This window comes from Apostichopus japonicus, chromosome 22 (assembly GCF_037975245.1).
Source record: "Apostichopus japonicus isolate 1M-3 chromosome 22, ASM3797524v1, whole genome shotgun sequence".
Taxonomy (NCBI): Eukaryota; Metazoa; Echinodermata; class Holothuroidea; order Aspidochirotida; family Stichopodidae; genus Apostichopus; species Apostichopus japonicus.
The window spans coordinates 16,159,727-16,175,366 of NC_092582.1; the positions used below are offsets into that span (position 1 = coordinate 16,159,727).

General features: G+C 38.6%; 1 protein-coding gene across 2 annotated transcripts; it reads left to right on the forward strand.

The window, feature by feature from the left end:
• Positions 1-5,530: 5,530 nt before the first annotated feature.
• LOC139964191 (uncharacterized) lies at positions 5,531-13,759 on the forward strand. 2 transcript variants are annotated; one of them, XM_071965593.1, is made up of 7 exons: positions 5,531-6,286; positions 7,559-8,578; positions 9,291-9,429; positions 10,234-10,398; positions 10,825-10,982; positions 11,337-11,434; positions 11,985-13,759. In XM_071965593.1, the coding sequence occupies exons 1-7, from the start codon at positions 6,160-6,162 to the stop codon at positions 12,204-12,206; spliced, it is 1,929 nt and encodes a 642-aa protein (XP_071821694.1). In that variant the 5' UTR covers positions 5,531-6,159; the 3' UTR covers positions 12,207-13,759. The 2 variants fall into 2 exon arrangements, with proteins under 2 accessions (XP_071821694.1, XP_071821695.1); XM_071965594.1 differs by lacking the exon at positions 5,531-6,286 and adding an exon at positions 6,567-6,714.
• The last annotated feature ends 1,881 nt before the right edge of the window (positions 13,760-15,640 follow it).

Here is a 15,640-nt window from a genome sequence, read left to right on the forward strand (position 1 = left end):
GTTTTTAGGCCACTGCATACAGGGGCGTAGCGAAGGGTTTTTTGTTGGGGGGTGTGGAGAATTTGATTTGCCGACGGATCTGGAAGTGGTGACTGAAATGGGGGAGGGGTCTAAGGGGAGGGGGTGTCCCCCTCCCCTTTGGCAATTTTTTAGATTTGAAACGTCCTTAGATGCAATCTGGTGCATATTTTAAGTCAAATTTGAATTGCCGACGGATCTGGAAGTGGTGACTGAAATGGGGGAGGGGTCTAAGGGGAGGGGGTGTCCCCCTCCCCTTTGGCAATTTTTTAGATTTGAAACGTCCTTAGATGCAATCTGGTGCATATTATAAGTCAAATTTGAATTGCCGACGGATCTGGAAGTGGTGACTGAAATTGGGGAGGGGTCTAAGGGTAGGGGGTCTACCCCTCCCATTTTGGATTTTTTTTACTTTTGAAACGTCCTTAGATGCAATCTGGTGCATATTTTAAGTCAAATTTGGCACGGAAGAAGCTCCCGTTCTCCTTTTCTCTATTCAGCTTTCCTTCTTTCTTCCCCTTCCGCTCTCTTCACCTTTTCTCCTTTTGCCGACAGACCCAAAATTTGCCGACAGCGACCAAATTATTGGGGGGGGGGTGTGACACCCCCCACACCCCCGCTCGCTACGCCCCTGACTGCATATCTGGCTATATTACAAAATATGAAAGTTTATATTGTCCATCAGTTAAAGTTCGTCAAATTTATTAAAGTCCAGACATTTGACAATAAACAAGAATCATCCTACTGGAAAAAATTGTAAAAGAGCACTATGTTTGTCTTTCGATATATTATGTAAAAGAACATGTAAAAGAATTCAAACAGGAGACAAAATCTGTTGATAATGATATCATATGATCAGGGGCGTAGCCAGTATATATATGTAGCACTGTAGGCCCGGACCTACATTTTTTTGGCCAAGTTATCTTTTTATTAAAAACACCCATAATTCATAATTCTTGCTGGACGAGTTTAAGAGTCTATAGACAGGAAACACTATTGAAATGAACGTAGCAAGAATATGGCTAAATTAGGTGACCTATTCTTCTCATCTAGGCTGTCATTTCTATCGCGTGCCATTTCATTCAAAAGACTAGGATCCGATCTTGTCAGTTTTTTAACATGTAGTTAAGAACCCGTTTACGCAGATAATACTTCAGTTGAGAAAACAGTTGAGAAATTTGCATCAGATGGCAATCGTCGGATAGCTCTCGCCTTCTCTTATTAGGCTAACTTAAACATTTACTAGCTACAGTTGTATCAAAGACATTTCTGGCCTATCTTTGTATCTACAAGTATCAGAAGTTGAAAAGTAAGACTACTCTGTACATGTACCTTGCTAATTTTAATACATTATGTAGTATTGAATTACGTACTATTTTAACTCGTTTGTTTTTTGGGTTTAAAAGTGGTATTGAATGAGGTGTCTCAAGTTAGCAAGAGGCCAGGGAACTAGAATGAACACTCGGGAAGGGCCGTTTCCGGCCATCTGGGGGGTTTGTAAAACCAAAGATTTTCTTGTACGCTCCGCGCCAACCGATGGTGGCGCTCCGCTCAGATAGTCGTGCCTACAATTTTGAGAATCCATATCAATCGCAAAAAGTGCTCCCCCCTTTCAAATTCCTGGCTACGTCGCTGGTCACCCCACCCTCATCTCCTTCCACATCCTTTCCCTACGAACCATTCATCCGTCTCATTAAAATGTGACACTGAGTGCATTCGCTCCTCCATGCATACCAAAAAAAAAAAAAACGTAAGATGCGATAATAATAACAGCAGATAAAGTAGAAATGCAGACACAGCAGATATCCTTGAGAATAAAACTAGCAGCATGGAGGATTCAAATATGACAAAACTAGGATTTTCTGCTGGCAAACTTTACGCCTTGTCGAATGAATCTCTCTAATTTCTCAGCTACACTATCTAGATTTTGCTGTTTGTAACCGACACGCACTTCAATATATAGCGTATTATGACAAAAACATGATTAAAATACATAAATTTTCCATGGAATTTGTATTTCCGTCTACGAATAGTTCCGTTTGGATATGAAACGTTCCGTTGCTATGGTCAAACCACGAAATTACAGAAAGTTCATCCGGCATATTTATAGTAAAAGGTTGCCTACCTATATGCGCTTCGCTCATTAACAAAGTCTAAACTAGCAAAACGTTATCAAATGGACAGCCTATACATTGACTTTTAAGGCATACACAAACATTTCTTCATTTTAATAAATAATAGCCATGCCTGTAGATGGCACATAGAAGTTGTTCATTTATGACGCTATCAGCATCTCGTGCAATGTGTGCAAAGTACAAGAAGTAACCGACGCTTTTGTTGGCGCAATCTCGACATAACTGTTTTTACTATTTTAACTAGCCCTCAGACAGTTGACGAAAGTTATCTTTTGGCACTTTCCATGACGTACAATGACTCACGTCGAGGATGAAAACATGAATTCCAAAGCAATTTCGTGCCCGATTTCTTTCTCTCGATTTTTCGTGCCCAGGTTCTCTCCATGGTGACTTTTCTTGAAAAGATTATAGATATACGCCCACGTACGGATGATTTCTGTACGTACAACAATCGTACAGTTATTTCGCAATTCGGAACGCGACGCGCCTCTGATCTTTTGCTGTGAGCGTTCTTGTATCACTGTATCTCAAGCTTGAAACTTTGCTCAGTACTGTCATGAGCAGAAATTGGGGACGACCCTTTCAATTGTGACATTATATCTGCCACAGTGTTATTTCTTTGGGCCTACATCATTTTCTCCCAAACTGATCTTATCTGGCTCCTCTATATAACTGCACTTTTCCATCAACTACCTGGCTTTAGATATTACTGACATTTTAACACTGCGATAACTTGACTCACTACCACTTTCACTTCCTTCCGAATACCATCAGCCTGGTAGACTGAAAACCGTTGCAATAGTAGAGAGGAGACAGGTAAGCACAGTAAATACCCATTCTGTACTTGCATATTTTGCGACACGTGATTTCCATACGATTATATAAAAATATAGTATATAACAATATTTTTATACGAAAAATAATAAAACCAAAATAAACATATAAAAAAAGTTGGAATTATAGAGTAAGTCTAAGAAAACAGTTTGTAGTTAAAAACGAAACCAATGCAGAAAATAGACGAAGAAAAACAAAAAAGTCAGGTATTTAAAGAAAATGGGATAATTACATCAACCAATCCCCCAAAAAAAGGGGGGGAGGGCGGTGGGCGGGGAATTTCTATGAAGTTGCCGATCTCATCCCGAAATTTGCGTATATGGGCAAAATTTCAAACAATGCATTCAATATCGTACTTCTTCATGATACAGCCCTTTCAGCTATTATATCGTTCGGCATTTACATAGAAGCCAAAAGTACAGGTTATCTTTTCAAATAAATTGACATTTCTAGCAATTTTATAAAGCCATCAGATTTATCTACAGGAATATCAATGACTTGACCTTTAACCGAGTAACCTTTCGCATTTTATATTAATTAAGGGCTATGAATTGGCTATTTGACTCTGAACCTGTGGCGTGATTAGTCAAACAGGAACATATTATATGAGCAATGGGTTGTTTGCGAAACGCTTTTTCGCACATACTTGACCGAGCTTGACCTTAGAGCTCCTTTCATCGCGTGGCCTTTGGTGTTTAACATTAATTAATGTTCTGTAGACATACAGCTCGTGATAACCTACTTGTGTTTGAAGTATTGCGCCATGTTGTCATTTAGGTGTAAGTGTAATGGTCACAATACTGTTTTGGGGTAATCAACCTGTGATCTTTGACCTATGGCGTCATTAGTCACGTAGGTGCAAGGTTTGGCAAAGTGACCGTTTTGTAATTGTTTTCTAGTCATTTGTTATCATACGGTGAAATATATTGGGAAACGTTAACACGTGATCACCATTCGAGTTTGACAACTCTGTTGATTGAGCTCAGGAATTTTTTTCCAGACAATTTCTTAAAAAACTTAATTAATATCATTAGTTTTCTCACAGATTTGTTATATGACACCATCAAAATAGTAATTTACTCAGACTAACTAATTTAGTGTTAACTAACTTAATGGTAAGGTTAGCCAGATTTTGGGGGAAATTGTGTGGCTTGACACTGTAACTTCCACATGGTTACGTTGCCAGATTGGTATTTTTATGCAATTAAAATAGATAATTAACTCCATTAATGATGAGACGCTCTTTGAATAAAAGTAAACAAAAAGTCAACCAAAGGACTTATAATTATGTAACTGATTGTTTCAAGATTATTTATTACAGAAACTTTACATTAGTATCCGTATGTATTCGTTTTAAATAAGAAAAGAAAATTAACATATTATGGGTCGCACATAGGTAAATTCAGAATAACACAAGGTAATCAATTTCAGTCACTTTTAAAGTCTGTCAGGAAGTAAACAATTTACGTTAAGACAAAAACAGAAACAACAACAATTAAGCAGAATAAGCCATAAAAAAACGAGGAAATTGTTGGAGCGAATGTGTTAATAATGTATTCCAATTCTAGTTTGAAGACATTTGAGAGCATGGGCGTCAACAGGTGGGGGACGGGGGGGACATGTCCCCCCCACTTTCAAAAGTGGAGGGGATATCATATCATTTGTCCCCCCACTTTTCAGAGCAGTTATTAAAAAAATCACATGCATATGCGCGATTTTCTATCACAATTGCTGAGCTGATTCAAGTAGAATCTAACTTAGGAATCATTATCAATAAATTGCACTGGAAATTAGAACAGTGCTTGGCCCTTTATCCCCCTTCCACTGATATTCACCCTCCCCGCTTCGTCCGAGACCTCTGATAAAAGTTTGTGCGATGTTTGAACGATGTTTTAGAGTGTTTTGTGGAAGCACCCCTTCTCGCCAGAAATGGAATTCCCCTTGCCCTACACTGTGAATCAGAGAAAACGACGCATTTCAACTTGAAAACAAGTCGAAGACCCCACCAGGAAGGTAATATCATATATTTTAGGCCCTACAGACAGTATTCTGCCTGTATGCAGGGTATTATATGATACCAAACTACCGAAAATATTTCGTTTGAGATGGACGCTGTGTAATTCGTTTCCCTTGGTGTCAGAACGGCATCTTTCTACCAGTACTTTCTGTCGGAATTTAGTTTTGTGAGACAAAATTTCTCCTCACAGATCTGGTTCTGATGTAACTAAAACGACTCAGGAAGGCCGTCTCCTGCGATCTAGGGGGTCTTATGTACCCAAAATTTTCTGGTACGCTACGCGCCAACCAATGGTGGCGCTCCGCTTAGATAGTATAGTGTCCCCCCACTTTCTGAAACCTGCTGACGCCCATGTTTGAGAGGAGAGTAGAATAGAGTCATCTAACCCCGTGTCACAAGTTGAACGAATAACAATTAAAACCCATAATGAAAACAAATAAACAACAGCCCGTCCTCTAGTCTAAGCCGGTATGTTTGCAAATTATGAGGGGTGGGGGGGGGGGGGGTGAATCGACGATAAGATCATATTATTACTATTTTCTTAATATTATATTTATAAATTACTAATTTTTCCTTAAATGGTAGAGAGGCACTAACATATGAATATATGTTCCCATTTGACCGACCACAACTTTCTTGAAGTGTGGTGTCATTGCATGAATAGTTATGTCTTTTAAAAAGTATAGAGCAACTACAATACGTTTACCTGGATATTCTATTTATACACGTCTTTGTGGACGACCTTTGAGACTTCACCCTGGTCACATTGTCTCTCTTATCTCTGTAATATTATACGGAAGACTCATTGGGTCGCAACAACAAAGGGCAACATCAATGATTAAATGATAATAATCATAAAATCTACACCACAAATATGAAATCCACAAAATTTGTACAAAAATATCGATTTATGGTGTACTTTCTTTTCATTCATGTACTTTTCGAGGGGTGTTGTAGATGTTGTGTCTGCTTTATCTGGCGGACATGTGTAATGGATTATTATTTACTTAATTTATCAGGCTTTCGTGAATGACATGAACCTTTGCTATGCACGTTTGGTTAAAGGTTAATCTGATTATGATGTAGATATATTTATATATATGTACGTGACTCTCAGAAGACGGGGCATATAGGACATAATCAACTTTCATCAAGATGGATCGAAAGTATACGGCCGCAGGAGTTATTTGCTTTCTTATATCTTTCTTATTATCCAGAGCAGCTGTTCAATGTCTTGCTCTAGAATGGACGACGACAGGGATCATTGCTGTATTCATCATAGGTAAGCATAACATATCAATCTAAGTATTTATACAAAAAAAGGTTTCTGACTCAAAGGGACTTGAGAACACGGTATGATAAATACACCTACCTACCACCGAGACTTGAAATACTCAGCCAATAGTTGTGGACCAGGTACGCCCATTTCACGTCTTATAGTCGTAGTAGATTTCGATTACAATTCCTACGATTCTAGCGTAGTAAGCTACATAACATCTATTAGCATGATCAGTATGTTATGCAGTATCTCGAGAACTTCGATCCATGTAAACATTGCCATAACTAAAAGTACTATATGATTCGATTGTAGGTAGACACGTATGGACAGTCCCGTTGGGCTGAGCTTTCGATAGGTATTACAGTTTACACTAATCGACTATGCGTAAGGAACATAAAGCAAACATATTTACGGTGGCCGGTATAATACAGGTATCTTCTTCAGGAATCTCTTACATGCGTATCCCATAAAAAGTAATAAACATGATATAATAATTGCAGGATCGCTGGTCATTGTTGTTGGTTTCTATATGTAGTGTAGCTTAAAGAAATTGCAGTATGTTGCTTAATCAATATTTCAAAAACGATTACTGCTCATTACTATTGATATCATTTCACCAGATCTACACTACACAGTTCATCTTCTATGTATATATCATTAGTGTGTTTTGTTAATATTCATGCATATGTTCATGTTAATATTCATGTATTTATTTTTGTTGTCACTTTGCGCACAAAGCACTGATGAGTATTTCTTTTACACACCCATTTAATGTTTGTGTAAAATTTATACTCTCAGGAACAACACCAAATATGGAAAATTAGGCATTAGCCTACACTTGAATATGACTATGACAGATAGACTAGTAGTGGAATAATAGTTCATATTCGCTTTAGATAGCTGTGGTTGGTTATTCACTTCGACAGTTCATAGCAACTTTGTGTTTTGAATGTTTGGGAGATATCTAGTCCAAAATATACCTCGGGTGGAGGTTTAAGGAACTCTGAATCCAATCCAATCAATCCAAACTCCGAGTTTACAGAACAATGGTCGAATAGTACAGTTGTGATCGAGTAATACAACACTGGTGCCTAAACGTCGAACATGCAAATACTAAATGGTAAAAATAAACTATTTTCCTGATCTATTCTTGACGTAAATTTTCCAATCTCAGACCAAGCTGAAATGTAATTTGTGTAAAAGTACTGCTCATGAATTTTATTTTCTCCCTCCTCGTTGAGAGTGAAGATAAATCTCAACATTTTATCATTACAGGGGTTTTGATCATTGCGAGCTTTCTCCTGGGAGTTATTTATCTCTTTATATCAACTCGTCGTGTTTCCAAGTATCACACCCTCTTCTCAGCGCTCGCATGTTTTATGTTCAAATACTACTTATTCTACATTGGAAAGAGAAGACTCGTTGAGTTACGTCGGGGCTGCGTGGATTCTCGAAGCACACAAGAAGACAGACTTCAACTGATCATGTCGAAAAACAAAAATACAGATTACGGACGAAAGTTTAACTTGAAAGACATTCACAGCTTGAAAGATTTCCAGTCAAAACACCCGCTGACGCAATATGACCACTATAAGCAGTTCATTCAGAGGGTAGCGAAGGGCGAGAAGAACGTGATGACGGTTGAGCCAGTTACACGATTGGTACTGACAAGTGGTACCACGGGATTGGGGAAGCAAATTCCGCAAGACATTAATCAAATGTACAATGCTCACGCTATCACACTACGAATCCAATCTGAGTTTTTCTCGAACTTTCAACCACTGAATAAGGAGTTCAGGATACACTGCAACTCAAAAATCAGGGAAAGCGAGGCTGGTATCACAATAGCAGCTGGAGCAGCAGTTGACCGAAGGATCAAATCTCTGTTAATAGCATATTCCACGCCACCGGACGGATTCCTAATTGAGAATATCCAGGATGCTTTTTATGTTCATTTTTTGTTTGCTCTTCGGGAGAGAGAGCTTGGCTCGACCTTCGCTATTTTTACTAGTATCATAGTAGATGGGTTCAAGTACTTGGAGCAGCATTGGCCAGAAATGGTAGAAGATATTGCCAACGGCACTATCAATGCCACGTTGACTCTTCCTGCGTCAATCAGAGAAGAATTGACAAAGGCAATGGGAGAGGGAGACGCTGAGAGAGCAGCGGAGGTCAAACGAGAATGTGAAAGAGGTCAAGATGGGATAATGCGAAGACTCTGGCCTACAATGCAGAGTATTACTGCCATTGATAACATCGGATTAAGAGAAACACTAATGCAGACTGTTGCTAAAGGTGATTTCTGTATTCCTAAATTACAACTGCTTATAAATTAAATCCAACTTAAAACTGACAAAGCTGACTTCCGTCATGTTCATGCGTCATTAAATTTCAAGGCATATCCGGTAACTTTTCGTGTGATTACGAAATTAACAGGGTTTTGTCTTTCACACAATAAATGACAGAATAATATGAATGTCAATTGAAAGATTATAGGTGGTCGATGGATTGCTATGGGTCAATTGACTACCATAATTTTTCCGAAGTCACAATTCAGTGAGATATTCATCAGGGGTCAAGGGAATGTACAATTTGACAAACGTGATAAAAAGTACTAAGTATGTACCAATCTGAAGTAGAAAACTCTTGAGAGTAACACAATCGTCGAAGAGGTTTCGACCTTGGAAAAATAAAAGAGTATTGCAAAGAAAAGTAAGTAAAACTTGATTAGATTACACACTAAAATGGAAAGTTTGCATTCGAGTAAATGGACGATAATGCTCACCAACTAGATAAGCTTTTCACAAAATTAGAAACATCTTGTACCTATCTTGGGTAATCTCGTCCACATGCGTTCGCAGTTGCTAAAGATTACCCCTTGGATTGACATTTCTGGGGCCCCACTCCATCGGCGACACGTCTATCCATCATTTCTATTACCAAAAATATATTGCGCACTGCATGATGATAGTTTAAGCTAAACAATAACAAAAATTCAATTTTTCAGGCATTCGGGTTTATTCTATGTTGTACGGATCGTCAGAGGCCCTCATTGGCTTCAATTTGAATCCTATCAAGGAAGGATACGAAGAATTCGTTTTGAATATAAGAGATGTCATTTTCGAATTCATCAACGAGGGTGATGTGTAAGTGTAACTTGTTTTTGCATCAGATTTATTCCTCTCTTGAATCAAGTCATTAATGTACAGCCTGAGTGCAATGCTCCCGACGTATCTCATGGAGTTGTTCACCTCTTTCAAAAATCTGGTAATTACAGGCCATCACTCTATAAAGTTGCAAATCCAAACAGCTTATTGATCATTCATGTACAAGACTTCTTACACGTGTGGTCCTGCCACTCTCAAATTTAAACATAACTGTCCAATTCAATACTCCTATGTATATGTCTGTCAAACTTTTGAAGAAACAGAATCTCGTAGAAATATCTTTTAAAAACGTTTAAGCAACTTTTAGCATTCTCACATTTACGATTGACTTTTAACAAACTCTTTGACAATAACAAATCACAGCCTCAATAATGTAATGACAATAACAAATCATAACCGCAACAATATAATGGGCTCAGTCTATATAAGTAGGGTTGTTATTCACATTTGTTGTAACAAACTATTCAAGAGACTCAATTTTCTTTTGATTGACATAATTAAGCAGATGTTTGTGATTAAACTAATTATCCGGCTTTTAATGAGTGATTGCATTACCATCGCTGTTCATTGCATGTTTTCAAAGACGTGTCTATCGGAGTTACGTGTTGATACTTCATTTTAGAAAGTTTACTTTATGCAAAAAATACGTTATTGCTTGACCTCGTAACTATTTTATATTGTTATTGAGGAACTGTTGCTCTTCAACCCGCTCTCTTTCTGCAATACGGAACTTGTCAGCAATCAATTTCTTGAAATCATTCGTCTGGATTTTTTTCACCGAAGGTACGAAGATAATCCAAAGACCTTCTTAATTGATGAAGTTGAAATCGGGAAGAAGTACGAACTGGTCATCTCACAGCTGTGGGGCCTTTACCGCTACAGGTTTGGTGACGTCATACAGGTTACAGGATTTTACCAAAACTGTCCCAAAGTAAAGTTCCTTTACAGGTATAATGAAAATAATGTTTACAAAATCACCATTGCAGTAAGGAATTGCATTGGGAAACATTTATAAATAGTTCCACGAAGTCATTCGGTCATTTGATATAGAAGGTGGAGGGGGTGTGCAAAATTCCATATATAATGGGGGATGAATTGAAGAGTAATAATGAGCATGGATCAGTACTAGTCTGACATGCTTCACTCGGGTTGCCTTATCAATAACTGTGTAACCGATTGATTTTCAATTTATCAGTTCGTGTCTATGTCAATATACTGTGGCATGAGCCAATATGCTTTTGATGAATCTAATTCATCAATTAGTTTCAAAGCATTTATTGAATTATTTATGACTAATAGTTCATGCTACTCAAGATGTTAATCATATTTCATGTTAGTTGGTAATGTGTTAACCTTATGTTATTGTTTTCACAGGACAGCGACTTTGTTGAATTTATTCGGTGAGAAGGTTGATCAAGTTGTTATCACGGGATCTTTGGCTGCTGCCCTGGGAAATTGGCAGGGAGTTACGTTGAAACACTATTCTGTAACTGAGAGCACCATGGTATCAACAGCACGAGCAAATACAGACGGTAAAGTTGACATGTAATTAACCCAACACTAAACCGACTAGCTTATCTAGTCGGTAGCACCTATCAGCCATTTCTATTATCGGGATGAGGAGACCGTTGGGGCAACCTGAAGGCCGACAACCGTGCATTAACGCAAATTAGACTTCCAAACTTCACTAATAAATCTGATAGTTAACTGCACCAAAGAGATAGCTTCTACGCATAATAATGTGTCTGCCATGATGCTGACCTTGTACATTGATAACCTTGCTTTGGTTATCGCAATCTACTCTCCATAAGGACAATACTATGCATTATGAGATAATGAAACATACCCTAACTACCCTAAACCACGTTCAATTTTCGTTCCCCCAGACAAGAGTAAAGGAGCCCATTACGTGTTCTTCCTGGAGATGGAAGGGAACGACGAAGATACGTCAGTGCGAAACATTGATACAGATAAGCTTAGTGAGGTCAGTGCTTTACTTTGTTCGAAGAGGGAGCGGGTGGAGAGGGGGAGAGGGAAAATACATGGAATGCCGATAGTCCTTGAAGATGTTACTTTGAATGTGCACATTTGGTTATACGCATCTGAATTGTTACCTGTTAGTCTGTTAGTTTATTTCGTTTGACTCGATCCATGAAAGATGAAATTAGGCAAAACTTTCAAAGATTTACCAAGTAGATAATACAGGATTACATTATATTTGTGAGACACAGATGGACTGGTTTCAATCGGTAATAATTCACTTTTTAAGAGTAGACTGATGGCTTTCACTCTTATATAGCTATATCGAGAGCGTCCAACCATGTATGAATAATACAATGCCTCGTCAGACTGATGTAAAGTCACAACCTGTAGTAAACTTTGGGTTTAAAGGGTCACTCCAAACACATTTGATTTATTTTTTACATAACCTGTAGATATTTATTCCATGTCACCATATATGGTTTATACACAACAGGGTGGTACTTTTTTGCCTAAATATATTTTGAATTAATTATATTCCTTGCTCTCCGCAGCAAATTGACGAGAACATTTACAACCGTCATGAGTTTTTCAGAACCTTCAGGGATACCAACCAAATATCATCTTGCAAAGTATACTTGGTCAAGTCCAATACCTTTGGGAAGTTGAAAAGCTTTGTGCTTGCGAATACTACGGCTTCCGAAGTACAGTTCAAGATGCCAAAGAAACTCAGGACTAAGGAAATGACCGTGCTAATGCTGGACAATTTGCTTTAAAATTACAGATAAAAAATGCTTATAGTCTTGTATTTGTCACAACCACACATCCGAGTGTGGATCGACAGTCCAAACAGTCCCGCCATGATGATATACGTGTCCCTGGGTAACTTCCAATAGGGTACAGCCACAAACCGGTGCACGCAGCTATAATTACAAATTACCCCACAAGTCTCCATTTAAACACAAGATGCGGCCAGAAATCGAATCTTTAGATGGCAATCAATCTTATATCGCAAGTTTATTGTCGTTCCATTTGACCACCACGCTCCACGTATATATTACTTCCACACGAAAAAGGGGCGGGGGGGGGGCGGACAAGGAGAAGGAACAGAACGTAGTGAGATCGCCAATGTTAGTACCCTTTGGGGTGGCGTTTTTTGATGGCCGTCATTGCTATTCACATATAGATAGTATCAGTCCATTACGAACTTTTGTGCGTCATTTTGATCCCCGTCAACCCCCCCCCCTCCAACCCCAACACACATACACACAATTATGACGGTAAAGCCTACGTGGTATGGTGTTACTAATTGTTTTGTGCGAATGTAACATCTGAGAGAGGTGAGAGAGCCTATGGTGAAATTGCTTTGCATGAAGAGCATAATATGACAAAGTTAATCAGTTGCTACTACAACCAATAAACATTTTGTACAAGAAATACTCATTTACTCGTGTACAAATGTGAAATGGAGAGAGAAAAACATAAGCAATGATATCAAGGTAATTATCACAGATTAAAAACTAATCACCAAATAATGAATTATCTTGATATAATAATTGTAACACAACAGACATACGTGGGGAGGGGCGGGCGAACTAAGCCATCAATGTTAGCTTATCATCAGAATAAATAACGTTTTAAAAGTAATAGAAATGTAGATATGATGCAATAAGCTTCCCTTTGTAACAGCCGTTTACTTATTTTTAAAACATTATAATTGCTGATAGTAAATGAAGAAGTCTCAGTCTCAGTGAGGTAAACTGCCTTGGATCTACTTGAACCCGGGTAACCATTTGAGCTAGAAACAAAGGTTTTGGAATTTGATAACGTTAGTACAGAAGGATAGACTTATTACATGGCTGATGAAAGCACCAGGCTTGCATTACTCGAGTACCGCTACTTAAATAGCTGCATTAACATAGATCACCACACTATTGACTGCTTGATAGACTTGGTAGCGTATTACTGATCATGATTATGAATCTCCCTCTACTCTTTATTCGACATTCTGCGTTTATCAGACCTACCAAGTAATTACTCTAAAATAAGATATATCGAGCCATGGAATCAGCCTCCAAGTTTTGCCACCATGTGGATGTTGACTGTGCCCTGTTTCTTCAAACCGAAATGTATAATTCGAGCAAGAGAGGTATAAGTCTATTTCTGTTTTGATCCAATGTATGTATAGTAGCCAAAAACATTTGATCTAATAATGTGTTCGAAGTTCAATTTCAAGTGACTGTTCCTGCTGTGTCATCTATGCATGTTTGCCTATTTTATCTGTTAATTGAACAAAGAGATTGAACGAGTACCTCGGTACTTGAACTGACGATAACCTTATTCAGACTATTCCATACGGTGTTTTGAAAGGGACTCACACAGTACAATAATTCGTTTGTCTATGAGGAACATCGTAATTTAAAGACTATTCAGTAAAACTAAAGCCAGAGTATAGCACTGTAGAGTCGCAGATCAGTTGAAAGACGACATCTTTGATAGCGACATCTTTGTCAATTGGAAAGGCATCCTTAAGAATGCTTCGCTTGAATTAATGGCCTTGCAAATAAGTATTTGTCGAAAAACCATTCACGAACTTAGCCACGAAATTGATTCCAAAACCAGAAAACCGCAAAAAGAACTCCCAAAGAACTAGTTCGAAAGCAAGCTTGACTCCATCTCCAAAATATGCTTGAAACTCTCACATACCCTAGCTTCAAGACAATTTCACAAACTGGTGAAAGTGTGAACCCAACTTGAAAAATAAAAAAGAACCAGGTCTCGCAGACTCCGTCGCAAAGAGATACAGACTGCATGCAACACCACCAAAAGTGCAGTTGTTACCATTGAGTGCCAACTCTCGGTAGGAGAACAAACCTACTCTCCAGAGGTCTAAATTTTTGCCTTAAACCACGGCAAGTTAACGCTCAGAAACTTTCTCTTGACCTAAATATGTTCTATCGACGCTTACGTGTACGTACATTTTTTTGCGGACAAAAATGGCAATAACACCACGCAACAAACCAACGGCTTGCATTCCAATTTTAAGCCAATAAGCTCGTGGAATCCGCCCAAAGGCACATTGTGCGCATCTTGAATCATTTATTTCGGTAATTGAAGAGGATGTAAAAACACAGACCTCTGCCCCAGACTTCCGCGAAAACCTCAGCAAAACTGAGAGACGGCTATCATTGAACTCCGGAAACACGATGACATTGTCATCAAGCCAGCCGACAAGGGTTCTGCAATTGTCGCTATGGGCAAACAATTCTACAGAGAGGAAGCTAATAGACTACTCGACAACCCTCAACAATACAAACTCCTGGATTCTGATTCTACTCACGAAGTCACACAAAACGTGAAATAAAGTAATCTAAAAGATAGTCTCTAACAGTTCCATTGACCGCAAGTTAGGCCAAAACCTCAATGAAAACGACCTAAAACCTGGTCGCTTTTTTTTTCTGCCCAAAATTCACAAAGAAGGCAATCCAGGGAGGCCCATAATATCTGGTAATGGAACAGCGACTGAATAAAAGAAATCAAAACTCGTGGATCTTTTCATCCAACCATTTGTTTCGGCCCTATCGCCTTATGTGCAGGACACTACGGATTTCATCCGGAAAATTGGGGAAATAAACAATCTACCTCCATCTACTTTGTTAGTTACCTTGGATGTGTCTTCGTGATACACATATATCCCTTACAATAAATATGTGCAAGAAAATTTCATTACGCAGATGGAAAAGCCATAATAACTCTTTAGTGAGTCTATTATAAAGTAATGATCAACAACACAGGGGACCAGTTTACTTTGATTAGCATATTCTGCCCTGAAAGTAGTTCTGGCGAACAGTGTCAGTTACTAGTAGACAGATGAACTGACATCAAATGTCAATTGAGGGTAAGGGGTGATACACATTCAGGGTAATTGATATACGCATGGATAAGTACCTAGTCAGCTTTGGAACAGATTTGGCATAGGAAGGATTTGCCTCATGTTTTACCTCAACATGAGTTCGCAATGTGTATCAGTCCTTATCATTCAATGAGCATTTGTCTAAGGTGGCTTTATGACTCCATTTGAATATGAATCCCTCCCAGCAGTCCGTTATATAGCCAGGCTGGGCCCAGGGGAATGCTCCATCATCCACTTTCAGACAAGTGTTTTCCAACCCCAACCGGGCCTTGTCCCACCATCATGTAAACAAAAGCT